At 43.8% G+C, this 13,601-nt stretch overlaps 2 protein-coding genes across 5 annotated transcripts in view; both read right to left on the reverse strand.

Annotated features, from left to right (window-relative positions):
• SLC12A4 (solute carrier family 12 member 4) overlaps positions 1-13,601 on the reverse strand; it is a 1,264,335-nt gene that overhangs the window by 577,611 nt on the left and 673,123 nt on the right. The window lies entirely within an intron of this gene.
• The window catches only part of CENPT (centromere protein T), a 119,199-nt gene that overhangs the window by 12,087 nt on the left and 93,511 nt on the right, over positions 1-13,601 (reverse strand). For 2 of the 3 annotated variants that reach the window (XM_075188824.1, XM_075188825.1), the window contains one exon: positions 10,104-10,265. The exons of the other annotated variant lie outside the window; for it this stretch is intronic. In XM_075188824.1, coding sequence (XP_075044925.1) covers positions 10,104-10,265 — 162 coding nt within the window. The remainder of the gene's footprint in view (positions 1-10,103; positions 10,266-13,601) is intronic. 3 annotated transcript variants of the gene reach the window in all.

A 13,601-nucleotide genomic window follows, 5' to 3' on the forward strand; every position in this document is an offset into this window, starting at 1 on the left:
CACCTGCTCCGACCTCTTTAATCTTTCCCCCTCCACCGGCATCTTCCCCTCCTCCTTCAAACATGCTCACGTATCCCCCATTCGTAAGAAACCTAATCTTGACCCCACTTCTCCCTCCAACTATCACCCCATATCTCTCCTCCCCTTTGCCTCCAAAATTCTCAAAAGGCTCGTCTGCAGCCGTCTCTCCTCCTACCTTTCTGAACATTCCCTCCTTGATCCTCTCCAGTCTGGTTTCCGCCCCCTTCACTCCACTGAAACTGCCCTGGCTAAAGTCACCAATGATCTCCTCTCTGCTAAAGCCAGGGGCCACTTCTCCCTTCTCATCCTCCTTGATCTCTCTGCAGCCTTCGACCAGCCCCTCCTCCTCCACACCCTCCAGTCCTTTGGCCTCTCCGGCCCAGTCTTGTCCTGGTTAACCTCTTACCCTACTGACCGTTCCTTCTCAGTCACCACCTCTGGGTCTCTCCCCACCCCCCCTCCACCCTTCCAGTCAGGGTCCCTCAGGGCTCTGGGAGAAGACTCTATACACCTCTTCCCTGGGTGAACTCATCAGCTGCTACGGCCTCAACTACCAGCTCTACGCCGACGACACTCAACTATACCTCTCCTGATCTCTCTCCCTCCCTCCTCTCTAGGGTGTCCGCCTGCCTCTCTGCCATATCCTCCTGGATGTCCTCTCGATTCCTCAAACTTAACCTCGCTAAAACTGAACTCATAGATTTTCCTCCCCCTCACACATCGCCCCCTTCTGACCTCTCAATCACTATCAACAACACTTCCATCTCCCCTGTCCCCCAACTTCGCTGCCTCTGTGTCATCCTCGACTCCTCTCTCCTTTTGGCCCCCACATTCTCTCTATTGCTAAATTCTGCCGCTTCCAGCTGTGTAACATCACTCGTACCTGGCCCTTCCTCCCCCAAGATGCCACCAAATGTCTTATTCACTCTCTGATCATCTCCCGCTTGGACTACTGTAACCTCCTCCTCGCTGGCCTCGACCAATCTCATCTCGCTCCCCTTCGACCTGTACTTAATGCAGCCGCTAGGCTAATCTTCCTTTCTCGCCGCTCCTCGTCTGTCTCCCCCTCTACCAATCCCTTCACTGGCTCCCCTTCCCCTACAGAACCCTCTTCAAGCTCCTCACTCATACATACAAGGCCCTCACCAACTCCACTGCTGCCTACATCTCCACCCTCCTCTCTATTCATGCTCCATCCCGCCCCCTCCAATCTGCCAATGACTGTCGCCTCTCTTCCCCCCTGATCACCTCCTCCAATGCGCATATTTAAGACTTCGCCCGCGCTGCCCCCCTCCACTGGAACAAGCTCTATCAGAACTTCCCCTAATCTGTCCAGTTTCAAACGGGCTTTAAAAACCCACCTTTTTCTTAAAACCTTCCAGTCTCCCACTTAACTTCCTACCTTTTCTTCTGCCTCTTCCCCTTCATTCCCCTTCCTTTATCCTTATCCTCCGTTCCTCCTTCTCTCTCCCGTGTCTCTCTGGCTGTCTACCCCACCCCTTAGATTGTACGCTCCTTTGAGCAGGGTCATCTCTCCTCCTGCCTTCACCACTTAACTCTGATCTCCAGCTACCTAGCCCTCCTCCTCGAGGACCCTCTTCCCCCCACTCCCCTCTGGGGGTTTCCGTCATCCGCGCCCTCCTTCTTGGGCTCCGTCGTATGCGGACCTTCCCCTCATCCCCGCCCCTAGCTGTGCTTTGAACTCACGGAGTTACTGTGCTTATTGTTTACTGTACTGTGCTGTCTCACCTTGTATTGTAATTTTGTTTGTCCCTGTACGGTGCTACGGACACCTAGTAGCGCTCTATAGATAAAAATTAATAATAATACATTTTGGTATGATTAATGAATAAATTTGGAATAAAATAAGATTAACTAAGACTAACTAAACTTGATATATCATTGTCTAAATCCCCATCGATTTTGCATTAGCAACGAGGTAGTGTTTTTTATTTTCCTAACATCGGTAATTAATAATTAAAACCAATTCTTTATAATTGTATATATCTACCAAAAGTTACATTGAGCTTCATAGAATTCTAGTATGCTTAATGAAAATAAAAATTAATGTCATAAGTATGAAATAATGTAACAAATAATTATATAGATTTAAGTTTTCTGGTGTTTTCTTTTTTTTGGTGTGTTTTTTAACACACAACACATTTACACACTTTTAGTTACAAATTCACTGGTAAAATGTTTTTAATATTTTGAATTACAAAGATATTATTTTCAATAATTTCTGTATTCATGGGACACCTATATAGTGTGTCAATTATTTTCATTAATGTATATTATACATGATTTCCAGATGAGTGCACCGCTTTTGTATACATATTTTCTTTGTCTTTCTTCCTCCTAATGACAGATAATGAATGTTAAATAAATTCATTGGTTTGAAACGGATTATCTGGTACAATTCTTAGAAAAATCTTGGTTAGAGATAGGAAATCTAAACAGCAAGACTAATTACCACCTCCTGTGTTTTCAGGTTAAAAAGGCATGTTGGTCATGGAGATAAAAAGGTCTAATTATCATAAGATTACCTGCCTTCAGACAGTTTAAAAACACACTTCCTGGGGGCGTAGCTAGGACACCATCTCGAATGGCAGCATCTGCCTGAGCTTTCCTGATCCCGAGACCCTTATCCCTCTATATTTTGGGACATCCCTGCCACGGAACTTTCATAAACACGGTCCTCTATTTGTGGAGTCCTCCAGCAGTCATCCAATAATTGATTTACCGCTGGACCCTCTGAAATATCTGCTCTGAGTCCTCCTGTGGCTAGCTGGGCATCCTGTGTCAGTGGACACCTTGAGAGACAGATCCATTGCTTCCCCTCTGGCTGCCCTGCATCCAGACCCCCCAGCCTCCTGTGGTTCACCGCTGGCTCCATCAGCTGCACGCCTCGTGATTTACCCGGGACGAGTTCGGCGGCCAACTTCCGGTTGAAGCCCGGCCTAAAGTTTCAGCCTCCCCGCAGACCCCTCACTTCCGGTTTCGCAGTGGCACTTCCGGTTTGCCTGGAAGAGAGTCAGTGACCCTGCTGAGAGGTACAAACATCCTACTCTGTTCCCCCCACCCCTATTGGCAACACTAGGTGAGTACCTGGAGGTCACCCCTGCCGCACTCTTGTCCCACCTGTGGGAGTTCTGGGCAGAGTCTTCAGACTATCAGCACTACAGCTCCCCTCCATCTCCTCCCACCTTTTGGATGTAAGTTGAGGATAGTGGGGTATCCCCCCTGCTGAGACCAGTCTAATTAGCAGCACATTGACTTTACTCCTGCCAGCTCTGACTCTCTTGCAGTGGACACACAGCTGTCCTCATTCACCCCCCTACTTCCTCATTGCACCCCTTGCATTGCTTCGGGGTACCTACACAAGCTGGATCACCTCCACTACGGTCTATAAAGATTATAATTGGTTCTCCAATTGAACAAAACACCAATACTTCCGCTATGAGAATCACAATCCGGACCACTTCATTTTTAGTACACTAGGCTTCCACAAGCTCAACATCACTATACCACCAAGCTTGGGCACCAGCCACTGAGGTTTGTACCTGTGGACCTAAATCCTGAGTCCTTTGTCTCCCTTTGCCACCCTCAAAGAGGTAAAGGACGTCAAAACATCTGTACAGGCTCTCCACTCCCTGAAAGCCGACGTTGTTGAAATTGGGGATAGAACAAATCACCTGGAGCATCGGGTTGAAGTGGTGACCTGCCAACAGTCGTTTCAAACTAATCTCCATCAAATGCGAAATGACATCACCCAGCTACAAGATGGCCAGGAAGATCAAGACAACCGTGCTCGACGTAACAACCTGAGAATTCGGGGGATCCCAGAACAGGTTGAACCCACCCACCTGGATCTCTACCTTAAGAAACTTTTTACCCCTCGACTCCTGAAGATCAACTTCTTCTCGATCGAGCCCATCGAGCACTGAGACCTCGCTCCCAAGATCCAACTCAACCTAGGGATGTTATCCTCAGATTACATTACAGCAAAAGAAGCCATCATGAAAGAGGTCCGCCGGCTTCAGATGATCACTTTCAACAACTCCAACTTACAAATCTTCCAGGATTTATCCCCCCTTACCCTGGCCAAACGGAGAGACCTCAAGCCCTTTACTACACTTCTCCGGAAACTAAACATCAAATACCGCTGGGGGTTCCCCTTTCGTATTCTAGTATGGCACCAGGGATCAATGCTTACGGCCAGGACTCTTCCTGAAGCTCAATCTCTAATTCCCAAACTTGGCATCACCACCGATAACGCTGACCTTCCCGTGGACTCTCCTCTTCCCCAGAGATCACAAAGACCGTCCACACGTGAAGCCCCCTGTTCAGAGTGGACCACAGTTCCTGGGACCTCAGCATCGCCAACTGGATCTTCAGCGACTTGACTCAGCTTATCAGGTTTTATCTTTTTGTCTCTTTCTCCCTCTCATTCCCCTTCTTCACGGTTTGGATCCAGGGCTGATCACGGAAGAAAGACTGTCTACACGCCACTTAGGAATCCCCGCCTTCTGTGGGATCCCACTTGTGCCTTAAGCTCATAACCCTATGCTGACTATTTTGCTATAGGAGGCCTCCTATTTATCAGTTTGGTTTGATTTACTGTTATGCCTGTTACACATGTTTTCACCATTATTATGTTGTTTTATATGTTTCTATATGTTGGGCCCCAACATCTGTTAGATGCCCTCCCCCCCCCCCGAGGAAGTCTACATACTGTTTAAGGGCTCCCGCCTTTTGCGGGACCTCACCTGTGCTTTTTGATGTTACTATTATGCTACTATGTAGCTTTTGTAAGATTCTATATGTTGGGGTCCATTATAGCTTATCTGTCCCCCCATACTGAAGGCTCGTATCCCATACTGCATATCACCTAAGGGTTCCCGCCTTTCACGGGACCCCACCCGCTCTTTAGGCCTAGAGCTCTTCCCTCCCAGTTTTGACTCCGAAAGCCCTCCACCTACCTGCTTGGTTTAATACACTGTCGACAGGCCTGATTTAAATGCTCGCACTATATTACAATGTTTTGATTGTGTGTTATTACCTATCGGGCCTTAGATTCTGTTTGAGGCTCCCCCTTCTATTAAGGGTTGGTCTCCCGGACTCTCAGTGCTCAACAGTCTCTATTTACTCCTGTGCCTCTGGCGGTGTCCTTTCTTTGCGCCTCCCTGTTATACTTGCCGTTTGGCCCACCACCGTGACGCCCACATGCTCAATTGGCATTCTTTCTATTTTATTCCGGATGCCCCTGGGGAGGTGTGATAGGAGAGCGCCAGAGGCTACAATGTTGTTTAGTTCATTACGAGTTAATGTAATATAAGTCCATTCTGTATACTTTAAAATAACTGGTTGTATTAATGTGTTATGCTACATACATTCCTTTGTTCCTCACCATCTCTCCCCCTCTTATCTCCCATTACTCCCCCTTTCTACTACCCCCCTACCATAAGCCCCCCCTTCTATCGTCCCTCTCCATACTACCCGGCTGCTCCGCACATCACTTCATTATTCTTTCATTTCCAGCGCCCCATCTCAAAACCCTAGGAGGGTGCGCACCTCGCCCCCACTATTTGGACCCTCCTGATGCATCCTTCGGATGTTCTGCCACTCCCCCCGGGAGCATTAGGCTTCCTTGCTGACCTATGTGCCTTATTGGCTCATAGCCTCCCTTCCCAATGTCGGCACCACAGGTCCCGGCCTATTCCGCCGTGTGACCACCTCCCTCCGTCCCCTTCTCCCCGCCCCCTTCCTTACTCAAATAGACCACAATAAGCTAAGGATCTTTTTTGCTCCATTCTCCACTATATGTGCCCCAAGAACCACTCAGATACCACGTCAGGTTTACTCAGATCTCCCACCTTACCCTTTCATCTCTTGCTCTCATTTTATCTTCCTCTTTCTCATCGCACATGGGTCTTAGGGTCCTTTCCCTTAATGTAAAAGGGTTAAATAGTCCCCAGAAACTAAGTAAACTTCACGTGACCCTTAAATATCATAGGGGAGACCTAATTTTCATACAGGAGACTCACTTTCTACATGACTCTCACCATGAACTCCGCTCTAAATTATTTCCCGACTCATACCATGCCTGTGATCACTCAGCTAAAAAACGAGGGGTCTCGATCTTACTGGCACGTCACCTCACATTTGAGCTTAACAATTCTCTCGCTGACAAAGACGGACGTTATCTCATTTTGATCGGTAAGCTAAACAACAAGCTCTGTACACTAGTAAACGTTTATGCCCCTAACCAACACCAACACCGCTTCTTCACCAAACTAGATTCCCTACTGACTCGTTTTAGACAGGGGGATCTTATTGTAGCGGGCGACTTTAACACTGTTCTGAACACCACTATCGACCATTCTGCCCCGATGGCCGCTTTTCCGCTCTCAGCAGACCCACAATCCACTAAATCCCTCCTCGGTCTCATGAAATCCCAGCTTCTATATGACTCCTGGAGAGTGAAGAAGCCGACTACACGTGATTACACATTTTATTCTTCACCCCATGGCTCATACTCCTGTATAGATATGATCCTGCTCAGCCATGATTTGGCCCTAAACCTCCAGGCGGTCCAAATCCACCCATTGACTTGGTCTGACCATGCCCCTTTTACAATGGACATCTGACCTCCTACCCCGACCTCGCCCAATGACCTGGCGTCTTAATGACTCCCTTCTTCACAATAAGAATATAGTATCTCAGATTAGGACTAGACTGGAGGACTACTATGAGCTAAATGATATTCCAGAAGTCTCCAAAGCCACCTTATGGACTGCGCACAAAGCAGTCTTGAGGGGACACTTGATCAGCATGGCCTCCAGACACAAAAAAGAATACCTCACCCGAACCAATGAGCTCTCCATCCAACTTCAAACCCTAGAAGCCCAGCACAAAGCAACCCCTGATCCCGCAAACCTGACAGCCCTCCGGGAAACCAAAGCCAAACTAAACCTCCTTCTCTCTAAACAAGCGGCCACATGCCTTAAATGGCTCCGTCAGACTTTTTATGAAAAAAGGAGACAAAGCTGACAAAATTCTTGCATCACGGCTGCATACAGCTAGAACACATAGAAATATTATTGCTATCCGTGATTGACATAACCAGTTAACTCACGATCCAGCAGATATCAGGTCAGCATTTCAACACTTTTACACTGCTCTTTATAACCTCCCGGCTCCCGCTTCCTCCCCAACACTGAAAACCCCCTCCGCCCTGATCACTGACTTTCTTGCCAAAGCCAGGCTACCTAAATTATCCCACCAAGCCCTTTCACTTCTCAATGAAGAGATCTCGACAGACGAGATCCATCAAGCCATCAAGGGACAAAAAAGTGGTAAATCCCCAGGCCCCGACGGCTTTACGGCCGCATACTACAAGAAATTTTCTGATTTGTTGGCCCCTCATCTCAAATCCCTTTATAACGACACTCTCCAAGGTGACCCTCTCCCATCAGAGATGCTGGAGGCCAAAATTGTAGTTATCCCTAAAGACGGTAAAGACCCGCTCCACTGTGCTAGCTGCAGGCCAATCTCTCTCCTCAATCTCGATTTGAAAATTTATGCCAAAATCCTAGCAAACCGTCTGAATGCCTTCCTCCCTTCTCTGATCCAGTATGACCAAGTAGGGTTTATCCCGGGACGCCAGGCGAGGGACAATACCAGACGTGCCATTGACATCATCCATATTACAAATTCCAGGAGATCCCCAACTATTATGCTCTCTCTGGATGCTGAAAAAGCATTTGACAGGATCTCTTGGGACTTTATGAAAGCGGCTCAAGTCGTTCGGCTTCGCTGGCGACTTCCTCACTGGCGTCCTAGCTTTATACACCACCCCTACTGCTAAAGTCCTGATTAATGGCACTCCCTCAGAATCATTCTCCATTCGAAATGGAACACGACAGGGTTGCCCCCTTTCCCCTCTGATATTTGCTCTGATAATTGAACCTCTGACTTCCCAAATTAGGTCTAATCCTAGCACACAAGGGGTCAAGGTGGGTAATACGAGCTCCAAGATCTCACTCTTCGCAGACGATATCCTCCTATCGCTTACCCAACCGGGGATCTCCTTGCCCAACCTATCTGCCATCCTTCAGAACTACAGCGATGTTTTGGGCTATAAGATAAACTACACCAAGTCAGAGGCCATGCTGCTTCATGTTTCACCTCGGGATACCGAGCTCCTCCGGGCTAACTTTAATAACTAGTCAACGCTCTGCTGATTCCATAGCTGAAGCGTTCCGAACTTCCACTGGCATGAATGTAAGCACAGAAACTGTGCGGCGGGGGCTTAATGAATTTGTTTTTCATGGCCGAGCAGCTGCATGCAAACCTCACACAGAAAGGCTTGTAAAGCACACAGACACTGGACAGTGGAAACGGGTTTGGTGGAGTGACAAATCACACTTCTCTGTTTGGCAGTCAGATGGGCGAGTCTGGGTCTGCTGGATGCCGGAGAGAACATTGCCTGTCTGACTGAATTATGCTAAATGTGAAGTTTGGTGGAGGAGGGATAATAGTATGGGGCTGATTTTCAGGGTTTGGGCTAGGCCCCTTATCTCCAGTGAAGGCCAATCTTAATGCTTCAGCATACCAAGTCATTTTGGACAAAGCTATGCTTCCAACTTTGTAGCAACAGTTTGGGGAAGGCCCTTTTCTATTCCAACATGACTGTGCCCCATTGCACAAAGCAAGGACTACAAAGACCTGGTTTCATAAGTTCGGTGTGGAAGAACTTTACTGGCCTGAACAGAGCCCTGACCTCAACTCCATCGAACACATTTGGGATGAACTGGAACAGAGATTGCGAGCCAGGTCTTCGCGTCCAACATCAGTGCCTGACCTAAAATGTTCTACAGGAATGAATGGGCACAAATTCCCACAGAAACACTCCAACATCTTGTGGAAAGCCTTCCAAGAAGAGTGGAAGCTGTTATCACTGCAGATGGGGGACCAACTCCATATTAAAGTGTATGTATTGGAATACAATGTAATTACAGTCCCTGTTGGTGTAATGATCAAGCATCCAAATACTTTTGACTATATAGTGTGCCTCACCGGTTCTCTCCACCCCAGCCCTCAACCCCCCCCCCCCCCCCCCTTTGCATGTTAGAAAATACTCTTACGCAGCTCCTCTCCACTGGCGCATACATTACCTTACGACATTGTGGCATTGTTGCAAAAGGTCTTAAGGGTGCAGAGAAATAGTGTTGAGTCCAGACACGTACTGGCCTACTCTACTCTAGGGCCCAGGCCCTAGAGTAGCAGGCATGAACAACCGGCAGTGAGGCCCACCGGGGATTTTCCTGATACACTGGTAGGCCAGTACGAGTCTGATTCTGCATATTACATTTCCATTGCATTCAATTCCATTACTAAAGAAAAAAGAAATCATAGCTGAAAAATAAACCTTGTATACATTTAATTTTATGATTCTGTACTGTTAGCTTAACAGTCGCCCAGAGAACGGGGAGCAGGAGGATAGTCACAAGATGTGACTGCCATTTATAACAGCACCAGGGACCTGTTGCAGGACAAAAATATCCCACCAATTGTACTGCTTAGGATGTCATACGGTAGAATAATTAACTTTTGCACACAACTTAATAGAGCAATCAACACTGGCCACCCCACAATCTTAAAATGGAGAGGGTTTCAACTTGCACCATCAGTCGCCAGTTCAATAAAAGGAGATTGATATGGTAGGAGATCCATTTCTGAGAGAGTCATAAGAAAGCCTGAATGGAGTTAGCCAAAACACATGTGAACAAGCCAAATGTCCTGTGGACAGTTGAGACCAAATTAGAGCTTTTGGGTGAAGTCCACCATCCACGTTTACAGAAAAGAAATGAAAGTATGGAGGAGTGTCTGATGTTTTGGGGTTGCTGTGCCACACCTGTCACTTGGTGTCCAACGTGTGCATATCGTCGTGAAATCTGGACATTTGTCTTGACTATCATATATAATTTTCCAAAAGTGGTAGGTCCATAAACTCACGTCGATATGTCACAAACTGAGCAATTAAATACAGAGAGGGTTGGGAAAAAAAAAGGACTTACCATTTTTCTATGTCAGCTGATGCTTCCTTGGATACTCTCATTTGAGCATGTAGGCCAAATATCTGCTTTACTAGATTGCCTGTAAATTCTGTTCCCCGTTTCTTAGGCTTCACATTATTTTTCCGCTGGATCGTCTTGATAGCAACAGGTTTATTATCAAACCTTACAAAAAAAAAAAAAGTTATGCTTACATCAGTGATTTCCCTTACCATCAAATTCTAAGCTGTTAAATATTAGAAGAAAAAGCTGCTATTTAAAATTGTTTTGCTTCCTAATTAGACAAAACAGGATACATAAACATATACTTTGTGTGTCAGCTACAGTGTTACGTCTTGACCACTGCTCCAACCAGAGACTGAATACTTACATTATTTACTTCAGTGAGCTGGGAGGTACCCTGCTCACTTGTACACAATCAATAATTAAATACATGGGGTCATGACGACTGGTGTTTCCAGCATGAACGGAATGTTAAAAATGACGTTTGAAAAGTACCGTAGACCAACATTACTGCTCACAAAATACAAACTTTATACCCAACTTCTTCACCTTTGCGAAATGGTCATAAATTAAGATATTTACTCAACTATGGTGCCATAAAGAAACAAAACTACCAACTAAACTGAAAGCATGAAAATACAAATAAAATTTGTGAGTCTTTCTTCTCATGTAGAAGACAGCAACTATTTCTTGTGAGCTGGGTTGAATTCTCAACTCTTCTTTTTTAATCAAAGTTTCCTAGATTAGGAGAATAATTTGAACAAAGGGGATTTCCCTTTCACCAGAGGCAAGCTGCAGACCAGGAGGAATAGCAGAAACATAATACACCCTTGTGTGGTAAGCTGTATTTTCCTGTTAAAACACCGTCCTTTTGTACTGAAGAGAAGCTAGATTTAATTTATGTTGCAGATTTGACAGCTGTATTTTCATATTAGTTTACAAATTAGGAGAGAGTTTTACCATTTCTTCTTTCTGTAGTTGCAATATACTATATGTAATTTAGGTTTTACAGTGTCCATGCAAACTGCAATATATTGGCAGGAGGACTAAATCCTTGAGGATCAGATTCATGGAGCCTAGGCAAAACATCCTCAATAGACTTAATTGCCATGACTAACAGCATACTAATTTCAGAGGGAAACCTATGTTCTTCCCAAGTCACCTAAAAGGCCCCTATGTGGAAACCTTTTATGGACTGGATGAAAAAGACTTATAAAAATTAAAAATCAAGACCTGTAATAAGGACAGACGATCTAAAAGTAGGTGAAAAATTGGCATTTAAAAAATGCGAAGTATGGGTCCTTTTTTAAACGTGCTTACAAAACAACGTTGATTACATACAGGCCGAAAGACTTCTAAATGATGCCACCTTATATGCGGTATTGTCAAAAGACCCAACATATACCTACAACAAAGATTTGTAATGCTTGTTGAGAGATGCACTCTCTAAAAAAAAAAATGTAAATAAAAAATAATTTGGAGATTAACTATATACAGCATCCAAGACTTCCTGTCTTTTATCACCTCCCGAAGATTCATAAGAAGTTGGAAAGACCGCCAAGACGACCTAAAGTCTCTGGGATTGACTATTTCATCTCAAGACTGTCTCAATACATTGACTCTTTCTTGCAATCCTTAGTGGCACGACAACAAAAAACACTTGAAAGACACAACAGGTTATAAAATTATTAGAACAAGTAGAATGAAGAAAGAATATTTCATTATGACTTGCGACATTACTTCATTATATTCAGTGATTGATCACGAAGGAGTCAAGTATGTAAATTCAATTCTTTTATCAGAAAATGATGTCACAGCTCCAAATCGAGTTTATTATGAAATCAATAAAATTCATTTTACAACAAACATTTTATGTTCAATGGAACCCACTATAGGCAGACAAGGGGAACTTCAATGCATGAAATTTGCACCAAGTTATGCAAATTTATTCATAGTCGAGTGAGAAAACCTCCCCATCTGTTCCAATAATCCGCAGAAAGACAAATTTATAATGTGGAATAGATACATTGACAACATTATTTGCATCTGGAAAGGTGACTAATATGGACTATTGGAGTTTGTGGACTTTATAAATTCCATAAGTCAAGAGAAAGTAGTGCTTGCGGATTTGGAAATTAATATCCGTAATAATAGAATAGCAACCAGAACAGATATTAAAGAAGTAGATAGCAACAGTTTCATTCCAGCCTCAAGTAGCCATCATCCGAGATGGCTCAAAAACATCCCCGGGGTGGGGGTTCAATTTTGTAGAATAAGAAGAAACTGTACTGAAATTGAAGGGTACAGAACACAAGCTGACACTTTAAAAATTTTTTATAATAAGGAGTTCATAGAAGAAAAAAAGTACCGATATGGAAGAATTGGAATGAACACAAACACTTGTGGAAAAAAATATGGCCCTTAAAAGAAGGATATAATATTCTGTTCATAACCAAGAAAAAGTATCTAATTAAAGATAAAAAAACATGCGATTTCACGTGAGTGATCTATTTAGTGGAATGCCCATGTGGATCACAATATGTCATAAGGACTTCTAGAAGTTAAAAAATTTGCATTGCCGAGCATCTACAGAATATTAGAAACAATTAACAAAACATAACGGTGATTTAAAGTTTATCGCTATTAAGAAAGCTCCAAAATCCCGGGGAGGAGACTATGAAATCAAAATAGCTAATGAAGCAGCAAAATGGATTTACTCCTTAAATACATTGACTCCAAGAGGCCTTAATATAGATCTAGAACTAGCGCCATTCCTATAAGGATTTAATATAAAAGAACATGAATATAGTATTAAATCATCTAGTGACAAATAAAAATTGATAATCCCCTGAAAAAGAATAATATTACATGTTATGCAATCTTTATTCCTCTATTTTAACTCTAGAATAAGTTTAATTTTATATCATTATATATTTTTTTTATACTTTATGAGTATGCTCAGAAAACATTGTAAAAATTGAAAAAATTTATTATAAACTACACTAAGACGTAACTAATAAACTACATAAAAACAGTGATACCAGGAATTAATAGATGTGAAACATGTTAAAATGTAATATACATGAATATATAGTAACTATTCTTATTAATTTTTTGATGATATAATTTATGCACACAGCCATATTTGTGCTCCCAAGTGAAGCCACACATACTACACCCACCACAAGACTATCTGACATGAGCAACATTATGAACTTTTCTGAACTCCCGTGTCTTTAAAATGGGGCATGTTTTACCAAATTGTAAAAAAGCTAACTTTCTCAAACTTGTGAACCCTCAAAAGGCACTCCTCAGTCCTAATAGCTTTCTAACAAAACTTACAGAGTGTCTTTAAACGCACTGTACACGCTCTCCCCAAAAAAAACCAGAAGAATATCGACTTTTGCGAAACAGGAAGTGGGAAAAAAAATACGGCAAGATTTTGAAATTTAGATTGTTGCTAAATTGTCATTTTTTTTCTGAAATTGCACATGTGGC

The sequence above is a fragment of the Mixophyes fleayi genome, chromosome 10, assembly GCF_038048845.1.
Source record: "Mixophyes fleayi isolate aMixFle1 chromosome 10, aMixFle1.hap1, whole genome shotgun sequence".
NCBI classification, from domain to species: domain Eukaryota; kingdom Metazoa; phylum Chordata; class Amphibia; order Anura; family Limnodynastidae; genus Mixophyes; species Mixophyes fleayi.